Consider the following 27,523-nt stretch of genomic DNA (forward strand, 5'->3'; position numbering starts at 1 on the left):
AAAAAAAATATTAATAATCATCCCACTCAGTTCTTATCAGTGATTTACTTTTCATACATTATGCAGCCATTAAATACCTTGGTTGGATTGAAGGCACCTATGGCTAGCAGTTATTATATAGTAATCACAAATCACATCCATACAAAACTTTAAAAGTGCCCCTGTATTATATATATTAATGAAAATTAAGTTTTTGATTAAATGCACGATGCACATTAAAAGTTTTCATTTGTCCTTTTTATTTCAGAGCATACAATTATTCAAGTCTCCATAAATGATAAAGCACATCAGAGTACTAGAAACGTGTGCATCTATTCGCTAGTCACTCGCATTATTGTAGTTGTTTTAAAACCAACTGGCAACACTCGCCAACCTTCGAGGGATCAGACACAGTTGAATACTTTAAAATCTGAGAGTTGACCCCTAGAGAACGAGCCAAGTCCTGGGCTGTCTGATCTGAGGCCACAGTGGTTCCCAACGCTACCAGCAGCCTAAATACAGCCTCTTTATCTTGTACCGTCTCCAAAGCTCGACTGGCCACGGACAGACACTGAGCCTTGGCCTCCAGGTCTGGTTGGCCGTGCAGACAGCCAGCGTAGTTAAGCACCAGCGTGGCCAGGGCGATGTGGATGTTCTTATTACAGACGGCGGCCAGGTCGGCAGCACGTGACAGCACCGTCTCACGCTGGGCCAGGAGGAGGCTGCGGCCTTGACGGCCACTGAAACAGTTGCACAGAGTCCGCAGGGCCAGCATCTGGTTGGCAGCGCGACCCTCGGGCCTCATTAGGCTTAGCAGGTGGTTGCACAGCTGGACTCCCTCAGCCTCACCACAGAGGGTCTCATTAACCTGCGGATGGCGCACTGCCAACCTCATAATGTCCAGTACAGGGAAGACAATGTCTGAAACACAAGGAGGAGGTTTGTTGGCTTGTGTTAAACCAAAAAAACAACTAAAAATGTGATAACGACTAAAACAAAAACTTTGCCATCTTGGCTGTGTTTGAAATGGCACACTAAGTACTATACACTACAAACTCAATGGAATATATACTGTCTACTATATAGAAGTGTGCATTGTCATGAATCTGATGATGCAATTTACATGTCAAAATACAATAATCATCGCAATATCAACAACAAATGTCACCTTTACAAGTACAAAATGGCATAAAACACAATTTATTTCATCTCTTTTAAACTGGCGAGAACAAGTAAATGGTAACTAATATCAAAAACAAGTGGCATGTTTATGAAACTGTGAAATTACATTTTGTTTTTAAAGTTTAACTTTAGCTTCTACAACAGATGCTGATTCTGTTAAGTTCTTAATTTTTATTTATTTTGAAAATAAAATTCAATCAACTTCCAAGCTAAAATGAACAAGGTCTGATGTAGTCTTATCTAGCTGACTGAGCCTGATTCCATGCTATGCATATGTTAGCGCAATGAAATGGTTTTTACGTTAAACATGGTTTAAAAAAATCGATTTGGACATATTTTTTTTTTTGGATCGATACGATAAATAGCGCAGTAAAATATCGCAGATATTGATTTTCTTAAACCCTTACTACTACTACATACTATCGATTAGTAGGATTAGGATGATGAGCGTTCCCACTGAAGTACGTCCAAGTTTCCCAAGATGCATTTCTAATCTACGATGACAAAAACCTGAAGCACACTGAGGCTAAATACCTCCATTGGTTCTCCACCTTTGAAAGTTCTGAAAGCATTTTAAGTGAGAAAGTGACAAGGTAAAATATCAACATGTGCTTATTTGAGCCATAAAACTCATGGAAACACATTTAATGTCGACATTTTGGAGATTTTCAGAGACCCGCCATTGAGCTACTGACAAAACTTCTGGTTAACTTCAAAACAAGAGCCCTATTTACAAAAAAACTAATTGAAGACAAAAAGACATGCTTTTGTGTGAGGGGATGTTTGATTTTTAGCTTGAAGCAGGTTGAGTATGAGTAGTGTGCTGCCCACTTGAAAAAAATGTCTCCATCTCAAACATTTCAAACACAGCCCTTGTTCTCGAGCACCTGATGTACCTTCTGGCAAATGAGAAGCTTTCCAAAGTGAGTTGATCTGTTGGATGTTAGGCGGTGGTTCGGTGGCCCCGGGTGCGCAGACTGTTGACAGTAGCCTGCTGAGGCTTTCTAGGACGTCTTCAGAGAGCTTCTGTTCCTGAGGAGCTGCTGCGTTGAGCTCCTTCAACTTGGCTTGAGAGAAATGATCAAATGTTTAGAGTTAATTTCATAGTTAAATGAGAAATCATCTGTGATGTAGCAGGCAGAAAAGATTATTGACATATTCGGGACTTTTTTTTTTCCCTCTGAGGGTTAAAGAGTTTTTAGTTTATTGCAGTTAGTCGACAAACCAAGAGGAAATGCTCACCGATGATCTGAGAGGCATTGGCTTGTTCAAACATCACACCGTCCGTCTTAGGGAAGTAGCTGTTGGTTGCTCTCTGTCTCAGGTCTGCTGATGAGTAGGCTCCACTTCCTGTAGAGGAAAAGGAGGTAAAAGACGCATTATTTTTCCTTAAATTAGTGTTTAATCCAACAGGTGGTGAGTAAACGATGAATTACAAAAGCTCACACATCCTAAGTTTGTTTGTGTGTGTACAGAATTTACTTGGACTAAATGCAGCTCACTTGTATACAATAAAAATAATATAGAATAACCTTAAAATTGATAAAATTATACATAATTGTAAGAATAACCAAGTAAAAATATTTCCATAATATTCCCACTAAGGTCATTCTAAAAAAACAACCTAAAATCAAAGACTGGGATGTATTGATGCTCTTAACTTTATTTAAATTTGAATAGATATTATTTTGGAGAAAAAAAAAAAAAAAAAACCACAAGTCAGAATTCAGATTCTTATTTCATTTAAATTGTCAATAATTTTTAAACTAATATATTCTTCTTATAACCTTCTTACAAACTGTTCAAACTCACAAACCAAAATACACATTTCTTCATTTATCACCATACAAAGTTAAACAAAAAAATACACGTTTTAAAAACGTAAAATAAAAATATCAGAAAAGTTTTCAAATCATAAATACAGTGAAAAAATGCATCACTTTCTTTTTTTAAAATGCAGCTCATGTTTGTAGCTGATTTAGGTTATACTCTTACATCCCCTGAAATGACACATATTAAAGTTACAAATATCAGCAGTATTCCAAAGCAACGCTAAGCAATAAGATGGATTGTGTGTTTATGATTGTGTAAACACATTTTTAGACAAGCGGGGTTTTTTTTCATCAGAATCTCACCTGTGAAGGGATCCACCACGCCGCCTGGAGGACCAGGAGTTGGGCCTGATCCCGGAATGTAACGCCCAGAACCTGTTGGGGGGGAAAAAAAATCTGCTTTTAAACTGCATTCAAAAGAATGGAAGAGGATTTGGGCAAATTTTTATGGAAAAAATAATTAAAAATGTCTAGATTAAAGGAACATAGGGCAGGATTAAAAAAAAAAAAAAAACAGACTTTATAGTGACACCACGGTGGTTAGTGTAACTGCAGCCATCAGTGGTGGAACGCATCAGCTGTTTGTTAATGACCGTAGCACAGCTGATACTGTGGACAGAGGATGGATACCCAACCGAACCGTACGGGTCAAGTTTGGACAGATATTTAGAACTTGTGTTCGGTCACAGTGTTTTGTTTATGCGCAGCGTTCTTCATTTCCTGCTGCAGCAGCAGCTGTGATCCGCTGGGCAGGGAGAATGAAGCAGAGGGGGACAATTTTAAAGAAGTACACCATTGAAACGTTCCTATTTCTGCATAATAACATGGATTATCCTCATCTTTCATACATTAATTATATAAATAGATCAGATTGGTCTCTTACGTGCACTGCATCCCTGTTTGTGTTTCAGTTAATCTTGTGACCCGTGCGCTGATCTGATGTTGACATTAACAGTTGATTGTTAATAAAATCAGTGCATACCACTAAAACAAACGTACATGTGTCATTCCTTTGAAGAAAAAAAAAAAAAACAAAAAAAAGAGGTTTTCACTTTTAGGATGGACGAGAAAATGCTGCCCGATCGGCACTCCAACTGTGACACGGTTATTTATTTACTCCCTGTTCATGCAACTGTTTACTGCAAGACCTGTGAACATGCCTCTGTGGATCCAAACAGTAGTTTAGTCCACCGTGTTTGTCTTCTTCTCATTCTTCTTTATTTCCAGTGGCGGCCGCCGCCTCTCCAAGCCATCGAGGACGCGCACCAGAGTCATTTGACGTCACGTCCACAGGGAACTGTACTGCTGTTCGCACCCGCAACAGCAGTGCAGAATGTATCACACAATCTTTTCAAGGCAATAGGTAGAAATATGTGTGGACTCATTCTCTTTGGTTTAGAGCACTTCATCACCCAGTACCATTTAAAAAAAACTTAAAATTAATGTTTATTTTTTTCTCAAATCCTGCCCTATGCTCCTTTAAAGTTGACATTTTTGAGAATAAAGTTGAAATTTCGAGAATAAAGTTGATGATCAAAGTCGAAGGTTTGCAAATTAAGTCAAATCTACAAAAGCAGACTAAGGACAATTCACCATATACAACAACAGTCTCCATTAAAACTGGCCCTAATCTGTTTCTGTAGCTCCTCAATAGCCACAGATGGACTGAATGCTCCACCTCTTCCACACTTGACTAGTTTTTCCCTTTTGAACAAATTAAGTTGTTGGCAATATCTTTTCAAAGCAACTTTGCTGTACCTGTAAAGGGATCTGCTCCAGATTTGGGCTCATCACCTGAGCCCCCAGGAACATATCGAGCTCCTCCTGCAAAGATAGAAATCCAAACATCAATGAGCCTGAATTCGGTGCTCTGTCTGTGGACATTTTTAAATGTGCTAAAGTATGCAGGTGGATAGAAAATGTGATTTTAACCATGTTAGTCCAGAGTAAGTGTGATCCTAAATATTTTAATTCAGACCATCAGACTGACCTGTGAAGGGGTCGCCACCAGTTGGCTGAGCTGGTCCTACCACATGTCCTTTGGTGTTCTCGATGATAAAATTAGCCACCTGGTCCAGGAACATGGGGCTCAGGTCATTCTTCTGCAGGAAGTTGTGAGCTGTGAGCCAGGGGTCCTCAGAAATGTTGTAAGGCAGCTTCATGGACGGCCCTCCCTCGTTGACGTCGATGGTGAAGACATAGTCGTACTCCTGAGCACAAATCCAGGGGACCATTAAAGCAGCTCTTGTGCTTCTTTCTTCCAGCCGTCAGTTCATCGCTGCCTTACCTTTCCTTCGTACATCACACACTTTGAGGTTTGCTGGTTGGATCCTCCCACCACGTCTCCAATTTTCACCCAGCGAGCATCACCCACACTCCACTGATAGGCCTCCACATTCTGTCCCTCTTTAATGAGCCGCGTCTGACCGTCACGATTTCCTGAATGACCAACATGTTAAAATCATTAGTAAAAACAAGACATCTCATAAATTAGGGGTTCTCAACTGGTCTCACCCTGGGACCCACATTTTGCCACGGTCATTAAATCGTGACCCTCTTTTTTTTTTTTTTTTTTTTTTTTTTTTTTAAATTCAACCAATCAAATTTAGTTTTTCAAAAAACAAAACAATCTTTTTTTTTTAAAACATAAATCTATATATTTTTCTGTGCAACATGCATTTCACAGCATGCCTGTCAAAAGAAAAGTATTAAGTATTTATTGATTTTTGGCCAGCTGTCTGCGACCCACCCAGTACAGGTTCGCGACCCACCAGTTGAGAATCGCTGTTATAGATCACTGTTTTTTTTTTAACCTTTTTTGAGCCAAGGTACATTGAAAAAAAATCCAAAGGCACACCACCAAGCAAAAATGTGAAAAAATTTAACTTTGTAGCCTATATTAACAATATACAGTGACAGTCATTCTTATCAAAGTGTCATGAATAGGAATCAAATGAAAAACAATTTAAAAAAAATCTGTTATGATTTTTCACATTTCTTATTTCAAATAAAAAGTCCAATTAACAATATACAGTCATTCTTATCAGAATGTGTTAAATACAAATCAAACAAAAAAAATGTAATCATCTTTTGCATACTTTTATCCCTCCCATGACGTGAACTTTATTCTGTTAAATATTGTTTTGTTTTTTAATATTATATAATTGTATAATATATAAACATATTCTTAATTCAATTTTATTCTGTATTGGGATGTTCAAGAATGAACTGAATCTAATTTATTAACATGAATAATGAGAACTGAGTGGCCGTTGTGTGCCGCTCATTTTAATTACTTCATTTTTTTTTTTTTTTTTTTTTTTTTTTTAAACACAAGCTCCTCATCTGTTCCTCCTCAAGGCGAGAGCAGTCCTAAAGCTCAGCACAAAGTTCACATGCTGTGCTTATAGTGAGCAAATATCACATGCTGTTTTTTTATGGTGTGTCTTTACCAGATTTGAATGAAAATCTCAAGTTAAGGTAACTATTTGCACACGTCCACAGAGGAGAGACTGCCGTGCTTTGGGACGGCAGAGGGGCTCTCGGCAGCACAATGGCATATTTGCAGACAATTATGGGAAAATTATGAATTTCCACACTTGTGAAAAACCCCGTTATGAACAAAACAATTTCAATAATTACCAGGCTCACTGAGGTGCTCCCTGCCAGGAAGGTCTTCTGTTTTGATGTCTCCCAGGTCTCCAGTTTTAGGGTCTATCGTGGCCTTGGCGAGCTCGTCCTCAAAGGTCTGCAGGTCCTCAGCACTGGCGATGCGATCGTGTGCCTCAGAGAACACACGGATGATGCCGTCACTTTGGGAGGAAAAGCAACAGCTGTGATTGGATAAAAAAAAATTCCCCAATCCTATTAACTATTTCTTATTTCAAAGTGAAATCCGTAATATTGCGCCATATTTTGCGGGAGAACTGATATTTCCATCTCCTTGCCTACGCACCCATTCATTCACTGGGAAAAATAGTCAGTAAATCCGTGATATTGTCCAAAAACATGCATGCGAGGGATAATTCCCTGTCGTAGTGAAATTTGCGCTTGATTTTGGTTAAAATTAAATTAAATGAATAAATAATAGGAAAATAGCAATATTGCCATTTCTGTTTAAGGAAGTGAATTCCGTTAAGCAACACATACACCATAGGTTTTCAACCTTGGGGTCGTGAACCCCATATGGCACTTGTGTCAAACTCAAGACTCGGGGGCCAAATCTGACCCTTTGGAGCATCCAATTCAACCCGTGGGAAAAAGTGAAAATGAGAGAACACACAAATCATTGTGTAAATGAAACTCAATATTTGCAGGGACTCACAGTTTTCCCGGTGCTGGAAAAAAAAAAATGCTTACATTTTCCTCAAATGATTACAATATTTTCCTTAATTAAATAGAAGTTCTTCACAAAATCTAGAAAATTCAAAGTGAAGATCATGTTGGGACTGCGATCTATCACTTATTGATGGATATGGTCAGTTTCTTACATATTTAGCATTTTAAGTATACGTAAAAGTACAAACTAGGGGCTAATAATGTTGAAATCACTTGTTTTTCAACATAAAATCTGTGGCCAACTTTCTTTTTTCACCTTGTTTGCACATGCTGTCAGAGGTCAACACCACATGAAGTGCAATCTTTTTACGACAGCAATAAAACTTTTGTTATTGCAATTAGGTAAATCAATTTTATTGCATAACTGTGGCCCACTTGCGATCAAACCATTCTGTATTTGGTACCCAAACTAAAATGAGTTTGACACTCCTGCCATATGGGGTCCCCTGGAATTGAAACAGGGACATTACTATTTATATATATATATATATATATATATAACTGATTAGAATAGTTTCTTTTTTTTTTTTAAAGGGTGTTATTTTTCGAAGTAAAACACAACACAAAAAATCTCAAACAACTGTAATCTATACTTTCACTTTTTCAAATATAATTGTAGTTCAAATAAAATGCAGCGTAAAAATATTTGAGCTGGCGCGCTTTGCCATTTTATGCACTAATTCTGGCGACTGGTAACACAGTATAACAAATATGATCAAAAACTAGTTCTAGAAAAAAAAAAGAAAAAACATTTGTGATATTTAAATGAGGTCACGAGCCAAAAAAGGTTGGAAACCACCAAATTAGAATTATTTAAGAACTTTACTTCTGAAAAACAACCTGGGGGTCGCCTGGCATTTAAATGGGGTCGAATGAAATGTCTAGTAATTGATAAACAGAAATAATAATTATGGAAAAAAACATACTTTTAAACATAATTATTTTTCAAATTAAAATAAACAATTTTTTTCACTTTCACAAAAATAAATAAAGCAAAATAAATATATAAATGAATAAAATGCAGTATAAAAATATCTGCATCATGTCACTTTGTGCACTAATCCTGGCACAGTATCACAAACATGAACAAAAACTAATTTTAGAAGAGAAAAAGTCTTTGGGGGTCACCAGAAATTTGTGATGGGGTCACGATTTAAAAAAGCCTGGGAACCACTCCTTCATGATGTTTAACCAGTTAATAAGTGAGTTATTAAAGGTTATCCTAATTTGGCTTTAATGAGAATTTACAAAAAGCAGAATAAGAATTAGGCAAATTGATAAACACTTTAAGTGTTGAAGTCAATGTAAATTGGAAGCAGCTTGGAGTCATTTATGGAAGTGCCTACAACATTGTGTAGTTTTATTTCAGTTATAATGTTTCGTGTAAAAAAAAAAAAAAAATCTATTTCAAATAAGAAAAAGCTTTTTATTTCATGTTTGATTGCAAACAAAGAGGTTTAGGCACTAGAGGGTAAGATAATGGTTACGAGCAGAGTATCCATTAGCAGGCCTAAAGCACTGGAGTTACCTGGCTCCGACTGCTATATCTCCATTAGGCAGAATACAGCAGCACCACACAGACTGGGCTGGAAGACGGATGGTTTGAACACATTCTCCATTCCTCCATATCCTCACAGTCCTGTCTTCTCCTGTGCTTATGAAATCTGTGAAGGAAAAAACATCATGGAGAATGTATTTTAAAAACAGGGAGATGACTCTGCAACAGGAGCTCTCAAACTTGGGGTCAGGACACCATTTGTACAATTTGAGCCCATTTATGCTTATTTTTACCCTTTTTCTGCAACTACAGCAAACTCGTCATATTTAAACTTATTTTCATCACACTGGAATGGGGTTGCTACATGCCTTCAAGAAACTAAGGATATTTCTTGAACAATTTCAGCCCATTTTTGCTTATTTTTTATACTTTTTCTGCAATTACGCCAAACCTATTTTCTTACCATATTTTTGCTCCTTTTAATGCATTTTTGCTACATTACTCCCATTTCTGCCACTTCTCCATGAAATTGTAATCCTTTTCTGAACATTTTTTCCACTTTCAAGACATTTTCTGCACTTATAAACCATTTCCACTACTTTTCCCACCCAATGTCCCATATGTTGACCCGTTATTGACACTTAACCTCTTTTCACCATATTTCATGCTTATTTTTTGCCAATTTAACCACATTCACAAATTGTCATGCCCATTATTTGCCCAATTTCTGTCACTTCTAAGCCAATATTGACACTTTGAAACCTTTTTTACCACTTTTTCCAGCCGCTTTTGGCCAAACTAATTTGCAACATTTAACCAATTTTTGTGGTCTTTAAAATCCCATTTCACCACCCTTTCCCCCATTTTCGGTCACTTCTAACCCATTTTATTTCTGATGAAAAACAAACATTTACATCTTTAAGATGACTATATACTATGGTGCAAATAATAATAAACTTCTTGGATAACAGTGGATATTATTCAGATAAATAAATAAATGTGGTTATCACAGATTCATAGAACAATGTACCATCATTTTGCTGACTTTATGGATGGGCCACAAAAATCTCTCCCCTTTATTCCCCCTTATAGATGACCCTGTCTCCACATGACTTCAATGTTCATGTCTGTGTTCAACCACCTTCAGGTACAGTGGAGGTCCCCGGTACCTTTATTTTGGGGGTCTGTATTTTGGGGGTTGCAGGCTGAAAAGGTTGAGAACTACTGCTCCACACAAGTGCATATTGGTAACTTAGGGTATCCTAGGGTGTCTGTTGTTACAGCTACAAAGGACAAACCTTGGCCGTTTGGGAACACATCTATGCTGTAGATGTAGTTGGTGTGGCTGTAGTAGACCTGCACACACTCTCCAGTCACTAGCCACCGTCTGATGCTGCTGTCATTGCTGCACGACAAGAACTCAGTGTTGCTAATCACTGCTAGTCCCCTCACACAGTCCTCATGACCTGGAATAAAAACAAGAAGCCATCAGACAACTCATTAGGTGTGTGTTTAAAGAGAGAAGAATGCAGCTACCATTATTTTGTATACTTTTCATTGATTTTGAGTGTTTTAGTTGTTATTTTGTCATTTTGTCTCTAATTGTGTGTGTGTGTGTGCGTGAGAGTAGTTGTTTTGTGTTTTTTGGAGACATTAAGTTTGTTTAATGTAGTATTTTGCCGTTGTCTTGTGTTTTGCAAGTAATGCTGTGCATTGTCGTTGTCATTTTGCGTCTTTATGTAAACATAGTGAGCGTTGGAGTCGTGTTGCGTGTTTTTGTTGTCATTTTGTGCATGTCATCTCCATTTGTGTGCACTTGTCGTTTTGTGCTTTTGGATTCATTTGGTGATTTTTCTTGTCATTGTGTGTGCTTTTGAAGTCATTTTGGCATATTCTTATTGTTCCTTTGTATATTTTTCTGTTTTTCTGAATATTTTTTCACTTTGTATAATTTTTTCTCATCTTGTAAGTGTTCTTTGTTGTTTTGTGTTTTTCGAGTCATTTATTATGTTTCTGGGGTCGTTTGGATACTTTTGCTGTCTTGATTTTCTGCATTTGTGCGTGAGTGTTTTTTGTTGTCGTTTTGTATGTTTTTCAGTCATTTTGTGTAATTATATCATCATAAAGTGTGTTGTTATGCATACTTTTGTCATCATTTTGTATATTTTTGCTGCACCTTTGTTAATTTTTCTGTCATTCTGAATATTTTTGCTGTTTTGTATATTTTTCTCTCATTTTGTGTGTGTGTTGGTTGTTCTGTGTTTTCTTTTAGTATGTTTTTGGAGTCATTTTTGTGTGCTTTTTTCATTGTCTTGTGTGTTTTGCAGTTTCTGCATTTGTGTTTGTCATATTGTGTTTTTTGGGTATTTTCTGTCGTCGTTCTGCATATTTTTGTCGTCATTTTGTGTATTTTTGCTGTTGTTTTGAGTACTTTTCGACTCAGGATCAGATGGCCACCAATTGGCCATGTCAGCTGCAGACAATAGTATATAAAAAAGCACCTCATACGCACATGACCATCCCTTGACCTAAAACTCAATTTCATAGAAATCCAAAAATCACATTGATGTCGAGAGGCAAATCTCACCAGTAAACGTCTTCTCACAGCGACCAGCCTTCCAAAGTTTGATCGTCTTATCTGCTGATCCAGACAGCATGAGGCCTTGTTCAGGTAGGATGATCACAGCCCACACAGCAGCAGAGTGACCCTGTTACAGAGTTAATATGAAGCAGAGTGCATGAGAGACAATGAAAACGAGTGTCTATGAAATACACACAACTAAATATTAAAATGGATAAAAAAAATAAAAAAAAGGGGCCATGTTAATAAAAACTACAAATCCCAGAAGAGATTTACCTGCAAAGTCATCATGCACTTCTCATTGAGCCACACTCTGGCTGTAGTGTCCCAGGAGCCACTAAGAAGTGTCCCAAACTTCCCTGATGACAAAGTGCAAACTGTGCAAAAAAAAATATTAAAATGAAAAAAATTACACAAAAAACACCAAATCACTATGTTTTAAGGTCTTCCTACCTGTGTTGTTGTGCCCCTTGAGAGTGAACAAAGGCTGTGGTTGGTCCATTGTGAAAATACAAATGTTATTGTCGTTCCCACCAGTGGCAATAAGTCCCCGAGGGTATGTTTCATTGGGCTGGATGATGCAGACGCAGGATACAAAGTTTGAGTGGCCAGACATGCAGTGCATCTCTGTGAAACCTTTGTCTGGGCTGAGAGAGGAGAAAGAAAGAGAAACAGAAGCAAGTTTGTTATTTTCTTTTTAAAGGAAAGGAACACCAGCATAATGTTTTCATGCCTGTGAAATTGTTGTGAAAAATCAACATGGCTTTGACCATAGAAAAATCCCAGCTGTACAAATGATATTTTTATTTTTTAAATATAAGAATGTTATGAACGTAACTTTTTTTCAGCATCTTATTTAGCCTGCACGCTTTTATTTTCAACCCCCCCTTAAAAAAAAAAAAAAAAAAAAGACTATTTAATTACGGCAAGTATTTATATTTTTATTGAAAAAGTGAAAACATTCTCTGTATTGGAAATAGAGTGCAACTGCAAAGCTTTAACAAAGAATGTTAAATGCTTACATTTTGATTCCTCCGCGGGGTATTCTATTGCAGTGGTTCTCAAACTGGGGTACAACAGAGCATCAGTATCTTAGGGGTCCATGAAATAATAATGTATATATTTTTCTAACAATTATTCATGTCGTATCATTACAAAAGTGTATAAACCGGTACATATGGGGACCTACGGAAGAAGATTGGATGGAGAAAATAATTTTGGGAAAATGAAGAATAAAGTCGGAATGTCAAAAATAAAGTTGAAATGTCGAGATTAAAGTCGAAATTTCTCACAAACCGAGTGTGAAGTGACCCAGAGCTGCAGATAGAAGCAAGTGGGAAACAGTTATGGGATGAAAGCTCAGGCTTGATCACCCTGTAGCTGGCCACCTTTGATGAGGGTGTCTAGTGTTAAAAAGGCCAAAAACACCCTCTGATTCAAAGGTACAGTACTGATGATGGGTCCCAAAATGTACATCCTTCCCATATCTGAGACACAGCTTCCACGCCACTCTCAAATGGTAAACCTCATGTAACTACCATGTTTTGGCACAAAGGCCAGTTTAAATTTGGAGGATTAAAGGAATAATTAGGACTGTCAAGGCAAGTCAATGTAATCCCTACTAAACCATATGTTAAACGTTAATATAATATATTTACAGAATATAGTAAAAAGAAAGCCCATACATAGTTAGTGTTTAGTACCTGTTTGGTAAATGACGTAACAAACACGCGACTTTGTTAAAGACCTGAAATGAAACTCTACTTAAGTTTCGGTTGAATGAATGACAAAGCTATTTGAGCCGCTAGCATGCGTTTAATAAAAGCCACAGTAGCTTTATAACAAATCAAAGAAGTGAACTGATTCATTTGTAACAGAAGGAAGGACGGTATCCTGGCATGTTGTTTTTAAGACGCCAGTCCAGCGTTAAGCCAAATGTGAATAAACTATCTATAGTCCAGTGAGTCAGCAGCATGCCAATGCTAATAGCTACCTGGAGTTAGGTACCCAGACTCTTCCGGTTCGGTCTCTGGACACAGACACAAAAGCTCCCTCCGGAAACACAGCCGTCGCCAAGCCCCGTACGTCCATCTCGTGTCCCGGGATGGAGCACCTCAGTTTATATGAGTTAGCCATTGTGCCAAGACACCCAGACAGCTCCGTGAAAGTTGAGCCGATCCTTGTAAGATACTTGGCAGTGCCCGATCGTTTCAACGCATGCGCGTCGGCTACGTCACGTCCTCTAGTCACAGTCCTTACGACAGATCTCCTGGGACGTGATATTTGAACGTAAACCGACCACACGACGTTTGTGAAATATTTTAATAATACACATGTAAATATGTGACTGTTTATGTTGTGTTTTTGATTGTTCATTTAAAAAAAAAGTCAAAAAAGGAAAAACTACCGCAAGATGATAACAAAAACGGATCATAACGCAACCGACAACCGTGACAATCAAAAAACAAACAGAAAATAATATAAAAACCAAAATAGATCGGAATTCACTCAAAACAAAAATATTGGCAGCATGTTTGGAATGCACAAACAAATTCTTAAATCGCAGTGTTTCACTGCCGTAAAATAGGCCGACCGGATGTAGACGCATTTCGCGCCTGTGTTGAAAGGATCCGAGAGGATCAGGGCCATAAATATCATATAATAATGGCTTTATTATATATGTCTATGATCAGGCCCGTGAAAGGATCGGGCACTGACACACGGCAGCCGCTAAAACAAGTGACGCAATGATAACTTTAAAAATAAATGGTAAAAACGTGTGACCATGTGCTTCTATTGTTCAAACGCATTATGTCTCTCTACATGTCGGGGTAGGGGTAAATATGTGTTTGTTTGGGTTTTTTTTTTAGTTCATTCTTTATTATTATTATTATTATTATTATTATTATTATTATTACGACTAATAATAATAATATTGTAATGTTTTTCACATTTCTGTAAGTTCAAATAACATTGAAAGCCTTTATCATCAAATTTGTAGTAGTAGTAGTAGTATAATAAGAATATTAATTCTTATTTCTTCTTCTTCTTCTTCTTCTTCTTCTTCTTCTTCTTCTTCTTCTTCTTCTTCTTCTTCTTCTTCTTCTAATAATCATTGTTATAAATTATCATTATTATAGATAACCTTTATTCGTCCCACAAGGGGAAATTTGCAAAGTTCCAGCAGCTGATAAATAAAAGAAAAGAAAGTAGTCATAATAATAATAATAATAATAATAATAATAATAGTTATTATTATTATTAGTAGTAGTAGTAGTAGTAGTAGTATAATGTTAGTACACTGTACAATGTTTTTCACATTTCTGTAAGTACAAATAATATTGAAAGCCTATATAAACACATTACTGTAGTAGTAGTAGTAGTAGTAGTAGTAGTAGTAGTAGTAGTAGTAGTAGTATATAATAATAAATGTTTTTATTATTATTAATATTATCATTATTATGAGTATTGTACAGTATGTAGTAATCATAAGATAATAATCATTGTTATAGATTATTATTGATAAGATAAAATAAAATAAGATAACCTTTATTCGTCCCACAAGGGGAAATTTGCACAGTTCCAGCAGCTGATAAATAAAAGAAAAGAAAGTAGTCGTAATATTATTATTATTATTATTATTATTATTATTATTATTATTATTATTATTATTATTATTATTATTATTATTATTATTATTATTATTATTTGTACTTAAATAAATGTGACAAACAGTGTGCTAACATTATCAAACAGACACAGAGAGGTGAGCGGTACAGGTCTAACTGGGTATCAGTCTAAATTGTGTACCGGAAGTGTGTGTGTGTGTGTGTGTGTGTGGTTGATGTTACTGCAGGTAGAGTCAGAGCACAGGACCTGTACACCAGCCCTAGAGGCTCGGATGAGGAAGTAGCTGCACCACTGAAACCAGCGCGTTTCAGGAAGGAGACCCGAGTACAAGTAAGTGTCGTATTATTCCTCTGTCATATTTTTATTAGTGACAGACTGTGTGTTTATTTTTATTGGTAAGCGTGTACGTATGTTAGGTAAATGACGCTGGCTGTGAGCTCTAAGCTAACACAGGCTACAGAGCCAAGCCCACCGAGCTGTCAGTGATGGAGCAGGAGAAGCTACAATAACACTGCTGTATGCTGCTAATAAACACGATTTAATCACTGCTGTCCTCATTTCACACCATAGTTCACTGTATTTATCAGTTGAACTCTTAATATTGTGCCTTTAGGTGGGGCTTGTGTACACACCTGAACTTTATAATAGGTGCTTTGATAGTAAATCCTGGCCTCCTACTGCGCATGTCACATATTATTTTTAAGTGACTCATTTAAATCATTAAATTCAGGTTTTCATACACATGTATTGTGTATGAAATCAGTCTAATTTTTTTTTTTTTTTAAATGACTAAATATCACATAAAATCACCAACCCAGAAACATTGAATAGATCTCCACACACTAACAGCTGCTTTGAAGATGTGCCTCAGCAGGTTCAAAGGGTTTGGATCCAGTAAAACAAGTTCCTCTGAGAGTCTGACTTTGATGATTGTTTCGTGGCACATGTAAAGTTTAAGTGATTGGTGGTGGTTTAATTTGTAGGTTTAGATCATGGATGGCATCCCATTGGTTCGATTATTAGAGGTGTCCCAGTATAAATGTTCACTTCCGATACAATACCGATATTGCTGTTGAGTATTGGCCAACACGATACAAGAGACGCATTAATCATATGTGGGTCAATATTCTGTCCAACTGCATTTGTTTTAGTTAAACATGTTTTAATGCATTAGAAGGTACTAAATATGTCATAACTTAAGTGTATATTAACAATTATTTATTTATTTATTCATTTTTAAGTTACTTCAATTCAATTCAACTTTATTTGTATAGCTCAAATTACAACAAAGTAATCTCAATGCGCTTATCAAAATATGAAATTCATAATATTAATACTTACTAAATTCCATCTGTAATTTATTCTGTTATTCAAACTGTCAAAATATCATGTGGTGTGACTGTCCAGCCATGACTGCTGTTTTGAAAAAAAAAAAAAAAAATCACGTGTCAAACTCCAGACCCGGGGACCGAATCTGGCCCTTTAGACTCCTCAGATTTGGCCCGCTCGAGAAAGTAAAAATAATAGAAAAAAAAACATGAAACATTTTGTAAATTACCAACTAATTCAGTTGTAGATTTCGTTCTCTGTCCCTTTAAATACCAACATTCAATTAAAATCCACAGTTTTTGCTGAGCTCAGTTTTACAGTTCTTATATCACATGACCAAAGTCATTTTTTTAATCTCAAATTATTAACAAGATTCTAGATTTTTCCAAAATCTAGTACATTTTCTTAAAATTATTCCCTGAAATTGACCCAAAATCAGGGAAATTTAAGTGAAGACCCTGCAGGGACTGATATACTCAATACTTAATAATTTATATATCATTTATTTATATACGTGGAAGTGCAAACCAGTACACATTAATGTTAAATTCAATCTGTGGCCCACTTAAGGTCAAACCGCACCATATTTGGCCCCTGAACTAAAATGGGTTCAACACCCCTGCTCTAAATCTATTCAAATGAATTTTCTGCCCTATTTTAGTTCTTTTATAGTCCTCGTATAAGATTTCAAAGTATTTCAACTTTTTTCCCACTATAATATTAATACAAACCTTGTTCAATCCATTTTATGAAATATGCGGTGAAATTCTTGTACGTCATTGACCCACGATACTTTTATGAATTATTATGGAGTGTGAATGTTAGAAAAAGGTTTGATCAAGTCAAAAAACTGACCCAGTTATGTAATTTCTAACTTTAAGCATGTTAATATTCTACAGATGAATAAAATAAATTAAAAAAAAAAACCCAAAAAAGATTAGAAGAACCTTAGAAATAACCTTAATAAATCCAATAAATGGACTGCTTGTATGGGAGTGCATAGTTGTGAAATTTTAGATGCAGGCCGATATAATCTGATACTCGTTTTTTGTTTTGTTTTGTTTTTTTAACTAATAAGGATCTATAAATGTATTTTCTGCCCTGTTTTACTTATATTATAGTCCTGTATAAGATTTCAGAGTAAATATCATGTGGTGAAATCTTTATACGCTATACTTTTATGAATTATTGTGGAGTGTGAATGTTAGAAAAGGCTCGATTAAGTGAGAGAAGAAGAACATTAATCCACAACAGCAGGTATGACAAACAAACTCACCCAGTTATGTCATTTTTAACCTGAAACATAATCATATTTTACAATTGAATAAAAATCTGGAAAGTAGCCTTAATAAATCCAATAAATGGATAGCTTGTATGGGTGTGCATAATTGTGAAATTTTAAATGCAGGCCGATTTAATCTGATACTCGTTTGTTTTTTTTTTTGCTGATGTCAGACCGCTATATGATGTCGTTATTGGATTTGAGATGAAGGCTAATGCGAACCATGACTGAGTCCTGATAGAACCCATTCTCTGTGAATTAAAGCACATTCTGAGAGTGAGGCCTTTTTGTCCAACATGTGCTTTATGGAATAATGGTCAATACGTCCACCCTAAAGACTACAAATGCAATGTGTCAGTTTGTCCCAGCAGCCATGAAGCTTCGCCTGCACTTCGTGGTGGATCCCATGGGCTGGCTCTGCATCAGCATGGTGTTTGGGGTCTGGCTCTACAACTCTGTCTTCATTCCCAAGCTGGTTCTGCTTCCACATTACAACGAAGGACACATCCCCTGGGCTATAGTCGTTTGTGAGTATTCAACGCAACGTCACGCACGTTTTACGACTTTATCTCCCTCTGAATGGATTCCTGCTTAATTCCAAGCATTGCTCTTGTTCTTTCTGTTCTTTTTCAGGTTATTACATAGCATCAGCCCTCTGCTTAGCAGCCCTTCTCAGAGCTTCCACAGCAGATCCTGGGCGTCTGCCTGTGGACCCCCATATACCTCATTCTGGTACACAACACTCTGAATCTAACCTGTTTTATTACACACATTTTTAATAATATATAACAAATATACAGAGGTGAAAAAAAATGGATTACAAGTACTAGGGCTGTAGTCAACCAAGGAGATGGTTGGTCGACCAAGACTATGGCACACAAAGCAATTAGTCGACAAAAAAACAAAAAGCGGAGAATGAATGAGCGTGAACCTTATTCAAGCTTTGACCAGAACCCGACAAAGCAAAAGTGAATCCTACAGGTCTGACAGATATTCGGTATTTGTATCCGTGCCCGACCTGAAACCAATAATTAAAACCCATTTTCCCCTCATACAAATGACATATTTACATTTGTTTTAGTGGTAAGCCTGCTTTTATTAATAAACAACTGTCAATGTCAACATCAGATCAGCACACGGGGAAACAGAGACAGCAGTGGATCTGTTTACATAATCCACGTATCGAATATAAGGATAATCCATGTTCTTGTGCAGAAAAATGATTGATTCAATAGTGGATGCTTGTGCTTCAAGCCTGTCTTAATTTGTTCCCTTTCTGAGGACAGCACACTGCTCTGACAGCTGAATCGCAACACTTTTGTTTTTTTGTTTTTTTTTGCAACGCATCACGTACTCATACAGCTGTTGCTGGACATACAATCATGTTTAGGCATTAAATACATTATATTGATATTTAATTTAATTTTAAACGGTGTTGAAACTGATACCGTTGCTGGTCGACCAACGTTACTGTTGTTGAGTTGCATTTATGGGTACTTGTCTTTTTTTTTTTAAACTATATTCCTAAATCAGCCATTTTTACTTGTACTTAAGTACGTTTTAAAATAAGTAAAGTAATTCATTGCATTTCTACACCCAACCATTATTGAGTAAATTATTATTCTTTTGTTTTAACACGATCAACTGACATTGCGAAACCACAAAAAAATGAAATGACCAGACAACAATCAAATGCGTCACATCATAGTCGACCAATCAGATTAAACGTAACACACGGCGCCAAAACAACCTTAAATGGAGGTTATTTTATCAGTTTTAGAGTTCATAAATGTAGCTATGCTTTTTTTTAAATTTTGAATTGAATTCATTGGTGTTATTTAATTGTACATTTTGACAAACATTTTATTTCATACAGATGTTTTTTATGGAAAATAAAGTTTATACATGAGATGTTTACTGTGGCAAGATTTATAACAATGTTAATTGCATTTTAGCAGAAGGTAACTCGTAACTTTTACTTTGAGTACTATTTAATCAAGCTACTTTTTATTTGTACTTGAGTAGGATGTGTTTTGGTTGTGTTTTTTGCTGAGTAATGACTTGTTTGTTGTGTTTTTTTTGTGTGCGACGCAGAGAGAGAGCAGTGGGAGATGTGCAATAAGTGCAACTTGATGAGACCGAAAAGGTCGCACCACTGTAGTCGCTGTGGACACTGTGTACGCAGGATGGACCACCACTGTCCTTGGTGAGCATATGACGGATATTTCCCAGTGTATCTGTTCATGTTTTGGGTTTTTATTTTTTTGTATTTGTTACTTGCTCGATTGGAGTATTTATCCGTTTAGTTTATTTCATTGTGTTTTTGCATTTGTTAATGTTGAATAATGGGGGTGGGACTTGACTAAGGCTGTGCAATTAATCGAAATTTGATTACGATTTCGATTATTACGCTCAACGATTACGAAAATAACATAATTAATTCCTTGAAATTACTTTAAAAAAAAGAAATAAAAGAAATAAAGTATAAAGCTTGGCACATTAAAAACTATATTTTACATTATTTTGTACAAAAACTCACTAACTTTTTGCTTGACAAATAATAATTTTTAATCATCGTGATTTCAGTTATGACTAAAATAATCGTGATTATTTTTTCTATAATCGAGCAGCCCTAGACTTGACTTCTTCCTACCCCTTGTCTGACCAATCAATTGTGTGTTATATTGAAATTGACTTTTTCATTTTATTTTATAGAGATTTCTGTTGAGATTCGTTTTCATCTATTTTCGTATTCGTTCGTTGGAAATAAATACATTAAAAAAAATGTACTACGTGTGAAAGGAACTCCCTGTTGGCTTGCATATGAGCGTAGCTCGATCACATTTATACGTTATTTATTACTGGTGATAAAGAGTGTTTCTGTGTGTTTGTTTAGGATTAATAACTGTGTGGGAGAAGACAATCACTGGCTCTTCCTACAGCTGTGCATCTACACTCAGGTTCTCAGTTTCTTCACCCTGGTTCTGGACTTTTGTCAATATTATTACTTCCAGCCGCTCACAGGACTGGACCAGGTTTGTTTGTTTTATTTCGATTCCCATTGGCGATACTGCAAAAAGCACTAGCTATTTGTCCTGGGGTCTACATCACGTGACATTTCCAAAGTACAACAAACAGATTGGACAGGATGTACAAACATACATTCACACAGAGAATAAAATATAACCAAAATAAAACACAATAACCAAAGCATACATAATACACAACATTTACTGGTAAACTAACAGGGTTGGGCTCAATTACATTTTTCAGTTACAATTATGTTTTCTCTTATCCATGTTCAATTACAATTACAGCAACCAGCAGTTTTTTCAATTACAATTAAATTATACACGTTTTCAATTCTTAGAAAGTGAATTACAATTATGTTCTCAATTACTTAAGTTAAATTACAATGAAGCACAATTACTGAGGCTGAAATATATAACCTGATAAAGGTAAACCTTCCTCTTGTGTTAGCATCTCTTATGACAACGGCTCCTAAATAAGCTATTATCTATCATCTAATTTATTTCCTATCGATTGATTACGTTGTTAGACTTCCTAATCAATGAAAATATTGGTATGAATATTTTTGGTGTGTGCGTTTGACCCTTTTTTGTGTGTCTGAAAACACGTTTTGATATTCATTAACCACGGTTTAGCGTTAAATTATAATGAACAATCTCTGTCGAATTTTCATGGCAATTGCAATTACAAAGTCAATTGTCTGAACTCAATTACAATTTCATTACGATTATGACAGCGACTGATTTTTTAAATTCAAATGACAATTACAATATGATTACACAATAATTATAATTAATGATCAATTACACGACTATAATTAGAATTGACCCCAACCTTGTAAACTAATAATTAATTAAAAAATAAATAAAGAAAACTCTACCTGTATGCAAAATATTCAGGTATAAAATTACACATTCAGCACACGATACAGAGATTAATTATATAATAATATTTCTTATTCATGCATGAAATTCAAAATAGTGGCAGGGATTTTCATGCCACTTTTGCGCCATGGTATAGAATTAAAACTATTTTAACATTTTGTGTCACTATATATTTTGAATAAAGTGAAATTTCTCTGTCACTTCCAGGAGAAGTTTACAACGCGTCATGAGCTGGCTCTGCTGAGGGTGTCCACGCTGACGGGCCTGGTGATGTTTGGTGGCATGTCCAGCTTGTTTTACACTCAGATGACGGGAATCCTCTCTGTGAGTAGTACTCACTATCTACTGTAGATGTTTGATGGAAAAACAAATGGCACGGATTGGGTTTTTTTTTAATAAGTGAATAGATACAGGTTCCATCCATGACCGTTCTCTATTTCAGATGAGGCAGCACATTTTTTTTTCTCCATGACTCACGATACAAGAATAACACGATCAATGTCTGTAATGCAGCGATCAATGGAAAGAAACAAGAGAAAACGTCTGGGTTCATACATTAGTGCAGTGGTTCCCAACCTTTTTTTTTTTTTTTTTTTTGTGGATCGTGACCCTATTTTTATTTCACAAATTTGTAGCGATCCAAATGCTTTTTTATTTTCTATTTCTAGAATTTGTTTTTAATCATGTTTTATTATACTGTGTTACAATTTATAAATTTTACTTGTTCATTTTTGTTCAATTTTTTTTCCTCTTTCTTCTTTTCTTTATAGTGTATTTTATTTAAACCAGATTTATTTTTGAGAAAGTGAAAGTACAGAATGCAGTTGTTTAACATTGTGGGTGGTGTTTCAGTTTGAAAAAAATAATAGTATTTAAAAACAATAAATATTAGATATATTTGTGATGGAAAATCACTGCATTAGTGTATGTTGTGAGTTTTTGGTAGTGCTATAAAAAGCATCCAACCCTGTGAGCACGTCTGTTGATGTCTGTGTGGAGACTTATTTAAAAAAAAAAATAAATAAACAAAAAGAATCTTAAGTTTTTTCCCCTGCATTATCAGAGATTACCACTAGATGGCAGGATAGAGCAGTAGAGAGATACAGGGACAGCTATACACACATAACAGCTGAACTCCTTTCTATTACATTCATACTGCTCCTTTCTAAATAACAGAATATATTAAAGCAACTGCACACATTTATGTTTAGAACTTAAAAAAAACACATTTTATTTTGTAAGATGGACAATCACTGAAAGCAACAAAAAAAAATAAAAAAAATTGAACAATATTTACAAAAAATAAATGCCAGGGATGACAGTTTGTGATGTTTGACTAACCAAACAAAGCAATCAGACAAGGCTTTATTTATTTATTTATTTATTTTTATTTTAAATTTTTTTATTTATTTTATTTATTTTATTTATTTTATTTATTTTATTTATTTTATTTATTTTATTTATTTTATTTTTAAATTTATTTTTAAATTTATTTTTAAATTTATTTTTATTTTTTATTTGTTTAATTTTATTTATTTATTTATTTATTTATTTATTTATTTATTTATTTATTTATTTATTTATTTATTTTTATCCAATGATGAAAGCTGATCATTTCCGTGATCTTAAAATTGTACTGAGGCTTTGTGATTTAAGAAGGTACAAGGAATAGATTTCATACTTTCTTCTTTCAATGCGAAACTTTTGCAAGAAAGATTTTAATGCCACAATTAACAAAAAAAAAAAGAAAAAAAAAGCTGAAAATGGTGATCAAAAACCAATCAGTGATCTAATTTATGAAAAGGTTCTTAAACTAGTGGTGTTTTGTTTTTAGCTTTTTGTCGATATCCAATATGCCGATATCGTCCAACACTGATTTTTTTTTTATTCCTAATATTCACTATACCAGTATATACATAGATCTTCTCCCCATTAACCTAATTTTTTGTCACATAATGAATCTCTCAATGGAAATAAAAGGTTTAGGCTTCTTTTGATGTGACACCCTACTGGATATATTTCACAAATAAACACCATTAGTGCAAATTAAGACTAGTGATTCAACTTTAGTCAAGGAAAAGGTGTCATATTTAGTTTTATTATGTTCTCTCAAACAACAGCACACATTTTTTTTTTCATATTAGTGGAAAAACTGATAGCGATCATGTTAACCGATTTCACATTTTAGGGCTTTATGGGCCGATAATATTGCCCATCTCTACCTGAAACCAAAAATGTTTTCCCATCATAGACTAGAACTATTTGAGTGCTGTCTGCATGTTGTTTTTACAGTTTCTGTTGTCAAGTTTTACAAGCTCGTTGGTTCTCAAGGCGCGAGATGATCCATTAATGTTGCTTCTTTTTCTGATTTTTTTTTTTTTTCAGGATATGACGACCATAGAGAAAATGTCTCAGTTTTCAAGTGAAGTGTGAGTCTCTTTAACTCATTTTGCTTCTAAATACAAGATGAATCCAAATCACACTTTTGGAAAAATGATAATTTACTGACATTTACGTACACGAAGGTAGATTGAATTAGGCAACATTTACACTTTGTCAGCATTATTTATAATGGATTTATTTGTAAAAAAAAAATCATTTCTTACCTTATACAAAGACAACTTGTGATGGTTGTAAAACATTACAAACCTCAAAGGCTGTAAATCATCCATGCCATTGGATGCTGAAGTGTGTAGGATTTAAGTGCTGCCAATTATCCTCCTAAAAAGGCACAAAAGGGTTTTTTTCACATGCAGGTTTGACTTGTGAAAATCTACTGAATCGAGGTTTTTATACCTCAAAGTGTGTTGAATTTAACATTGAAAAATGTGTGAATGTGTGACCGTAAGTTATTTTAAAAACTGCAGTGTTTTGACTTTTATGTAATTCCCCAACAGTTGCAAGTTTTAACGTAGAAGTTTTACTCTAAATATATTTGGTGTTGAAAAAACACTGCATGTTTTTTTTTTGTAAGTTAACACTGAAATGTCAACACTGATGTAGGAATATAAATAAACGGGACAGATTGGGTATACGACACTGCCCACAAATGGACAAATATCTTTTACTTTAAAATCAAGGGACAGTATCAAAGGACAGTATCAAAGGACAGTCAAATTATTTAGGCTTAATCTATAAAATAGTGGTTCCCAACCTTTTCAGCCCGCGACCCCCAAAATAAAGGATCCAGAGACCCCCACTGTACCTGAAGGTGGTTGAACACAGACATGAACATTGAAGAACAGTCATGTGGAGACAGGGTCATCCATAAGGGGGAATAAAGGGGAGAGAGTTTTGGGGCACATCCATAAAGTCAGTAAAATGATGGTCCATTGTTCTATGAATCTGTGATAACCACATTTATTTATTTATTTATCTGAATAATATCCACTGTTATCCAGAAAGTTTATTTTTATTTGCACCATTATTTTAAAAATGTAAATCCTCGTTTTAATCAGAAATAAAATAGGTTCAAGGTGACCAAAAATGGTAGAAAATGTGGTGAAATTGGGTTTTGAAATCTACAGAAATTGGTTCAAAGTTGCAAAGTGCAGTGGGCAAAAACAAAGAGAAAAAGTCGTTAAAGGGGTTCGAAGTGTCAATATTGGAACAATCGGTAGGAATGATTAGTTTAAACTTGCAAATAATGAACATGATAAATCATGAATGTGGTTGAGTTGGCAAAAATAAGGTGAAAAGAGGTTAAAAGTGACAATAATGGTTCAACAAATGCGACATTAGGTTGGAAAAGGGTTTATAAGTGCTGAAAATGTATTGAAAGTGGAAAACATTTGCAGAAAAGGCATTGAAATTGAATGGAGAAGTGGCAGAAATGGGAGTAATGTAGCAAAAATGCATTTAAAGGAGCAAAAATATGGGAAGAAAATAGGTTTGGTGTAGTTGCAGAAAAAGTGTAAAAAATAAGCAAAAATGGGCTGAAATTGTTCAAGAAATATCCTTAGTTTCTTGAAGGCATGTAGCAACCCCATTCCAGTGTCTTGTGACCATAAGGTTGAGAACCCCTACACTGCATATTCTTCTAAATGTGACTGTTTGAGTTTGATAATTAGCAGCACATCTTTCCTTTACGTCCAGTTACAGTATGAAACGGTCCTGGCAGTGGGCACTAGCTGAAGTCTGTGGCACACGCTGGAAACTCCTGTGGCTCCTCCCACTCCGGAGCAGAAAACCACTCCAGGCCAGCCACCACTTCCGCACCCACGTGTAGGTGCAGGTCTGCGGCACCGCACTAGCTACAGTACCCACCACCTGCGCAGGTGGTGGCGGACGCTGCCATGGATCAAACACTAAAGGATTCCATCTGCCCTCATCTCTGGTTCTCACTGGAAACCATGACGCACGTTTGGTTGACTCTGACTCTTGATAGTGAAACATGGTGAAGAGAGACTTTTAAAAGTTAGGGAGGAGGTTGCTTTTTATTCCCCTTCACTGTACTCAATGTTTTTAGCTTTTGAAACAGTGTTATTGGCTAATGGCTTCACAAGAATGGAAAAGCAGCTGGCTAAACCAACCCCCCCGCCCCCCCCTCCCCATCCCCCTCTCAGGTTACTGTAATTAGAGCCTTGACTATTTCACCTGTAATCGACCTCAGACACCGATAGGAGAATTTTACTGTCTATCACCGTGGATTCTTTTAATTGTTTGTGCCTTTGACTGTATTTTTTTTTTTTAACACATTTGAGCTGTAAGGGTTTTGAAGTTTACCTCTAATGTCATTTTTTTTATTCTGCTTGATGTTTTTAATCCTTGTTTTGTTTTGTTTTTGTTTTAAAAACAACCTTGAACTGTTTTTTTGACTCCAAGAGCATACAAAGTGACTGCAAAAAAACAAAACGGCAACAAAAACGCACAAAATAACTCCAAAAAGACAAAAATAAACTGAAATGTTAGCTTCTGCTATGCTTGGGGGGGCCAGGCATTTTGAGGTAAAACAAGACAGCAGCTGGCTTTCAAAAATTCACTTAGTAAGACAAAAAATCTGGAACTACGCTATTGCATTCACACAGCATAAATATGTTGCCATTTTTTTTTAAACAATGATTTATTGGCTCCATAAGTGATAAAAGTGATAAAAATGCCATTTTTTTTGCATTAACTCCAGTGGTTTGCAATAGACCAAAATTCAAATGGCTGTAAAAAGCCAGTTTTGGGGATAAAAATTCAGATATTTTTCATGATTCTAGTCTATTTGAATTATGTTAGTGAATTTTTATTTAATTTTTTGTTTTTTTACACATTTTAGCTGTACGGTTTTGTGGAATTTTATTTTATTTTTAAGAATATTTTTGAAGTTTACCTCTAATGTAATTTCTTAATCAGCTTGATATTTACTAGGGATGTAACGATTAATCGTAAGGCAGTTAAAAATCGATTTATAGGTATCACGGTTGATATCGATTTTCTGAAAATTGAATCGCAGTACTTTTTTTAACCAGCATCCACAAGTGTAGGTGGTGGGCGGAGTCTGCCAATACTTTCTTTCTGGCCGCCTTCTACTCTTAAATATGTTAATAAATGATTCCTTACCCCTTTAGCACCGAAAGAATATCTGTAATATTACTTGAATATCTGTAAAAGTCACGTTTTTCTATTAGCTCTGTCTGCTAGCATAGCGTCTCTTCTTCACTGCAAGATATCTGCATGCCAGTCGACCACTGGGTTACCAAACAAATATGACGTAATTTTTTTTTTAAAAAGTCCAATTGTTAAGGCACAAAATACATTTTCAGTTGCACTTTTAAAAAGAAAAAGAACTATTATGCAGTTTTGCATTGTTTATTATAGAACCAGAATTTAAATTAATAGGCTTCATTTTTATTTGTATTATTCCTTTGTTTATTTCATTCAAGGTTTATTTTTAGTTAAATTGCATTGTTTTGAATAGTTTATCAAGGGATTCTTTTGACAATGAAAAATAAAAGGAAAATAGTACAGTAT

General features: G+C 35.4%; 2 protein-coding genes across 8 annotated transcripts; one reads left to right on the plus strand and one right to left on the minus strand.

Annotated features, from left to right (window-relative positions):
* Window positions 1–215: 215 nt before the first annotated feature.
* Window positions 216–13,654, minus strand: plaa (phospholipase A2-activating protein). The gene is made up of 14 exons (XM_028474195.1): window positions 13,404–13,654; window positions 11,864–12,057; window positions 11,687–11,787; window positions 11,417–11,537; window positions 10,128–10,295; window positions 8,860–8,995; window positions 6,636–6,805; window positions 5,281–5,432; window positions 4,984–5,203; window positions 4,752–4,817; window positions 3,297–3,368; window positions 2,404–2,511; window positions 2,058–2,228; window positions 216–900 (listed from the first exon to the last, which is right to left on the minus strand). The coding sequence occupies exons 1-14, from the start codon at window positions 13,544–13,546 to the stop codon at window positions 332–334; spliced, it is 2,391 nt and encodes a 796-aa protein (XP_028329996.1). The 5' UTR covers window positions 13,547–13,654; the 3' UTR covers window positions 216–331.
* Window positions 13,655–15,255: 1,601 nt separating this feature from the next.
* Window positions 15,256–27,031, plus strand: zdhhc21 (zDHHC palmitoyltransferase 21). 7 transcript variants are annotated; one of them, XM_028474203.1, is made up of 10 exons: window positions 15,310–15,370; window positions 17,578–17,626; window positions 17,825–17,927; window positions 18,010–18,178; window positions 18,285–18,383; window positions 19,746–19,857; window positions 20,548–20,686; window positions 21,773–21,889; window positions 23,951–23,994; window positions 25,661–27,031. In XM_028474203.1, the coding sequence occupies exons 4-10, from the start codon at window positions 18,025–18,027 to the stop codon at window positions 25,791–25,793; spliced, it is 798 nt and encodes a 265-aa protein (XP_028330004.1). In that variant the 5' UTR covers window positions 15,310–15,370; window positions 17,578–17,626; window positions 17,825–17,927; window positions 18,010–18,024; the 3' UTR covers window positions 25,794–27,031. The 7 variants fall into 7 exon arrangements, with proteins under 7 accessions (XP_028330001.1, XP_028330000.1, XP_028329998.1 ...); XM_028474200.1 differs by lacking the exon at window positions 17,578–17,626 and having other exon boundaries at window positions 15,256–15,370; XM_028474199.1 differs by lacking the exon at window positions 17,578–17,626 and having other exon boundaries at window positions 15,256–15,370; window positions 18,014–18,178.
* The last annotated feature ends 492 nt before the right edge of the window (window positions 27,032–27,523 follow it).

The sequence above is a fragment of the Gouania willdenowi genome, chromosome 18 (genome assembly GCF_900634775.1).
Source record: "Gouania willdenowi chromosome 18, fGouWil2.1, whole genome shotgun sequence".
NCBI classification, from domain to species: Eukaryota; Metazoa; Chordata; class Actinopteri; order Blenniiformes; family Gobiesocidae; genus Gouania; species Gouania willdenowi.

Excerpts from the sequence above, each read along its gene's own strand:
- plaa (XM_028474195.1), bottom strand. The coding sequence starts at position 13,546 with ATGGCTAACTCATATAAACTGAGGTGCTCCATCCCGGGACACGAGATG. Across the intron at positions 5,433-6,635 it reads GGAGCACCTCAGTGAGCCTG|GAAATCGTGACGGTCAGACG; the intron begins GTAATTATTGAA and ends TTGGTCATTCAG. Across the intron at positions 901-2,057 it reads AGCTTCTCATTTGCCAGAAG|ACATTGTCTTCCCTGTACTG; the intron begins GTACATCAGGTG and ends CTTGTGTTTCAG.
- zdhhc21 (XM_028474197.1), top strand. The coding sequence starts at position 17,965 with ATGGTCAATACGTCCACCCTAAAGACTACAAATGCAATGTGTCAGTTT. Across the intron at positions 18,179-18,284 it reads CCCCTGGGCTATAGTCGTTT|GTTATTACATAGCATCAGCC; the intron begins GTGAGTATTCAA and ends GTTCTTTTTCAG. Across the intron at positions 18,384-19,745 it reads CCCCCATATACCTCATTCTG|AGAGAGAGCAGTGGGAGATG; the intron begins GTACACAACACT and ends TGTGCGACGCAG.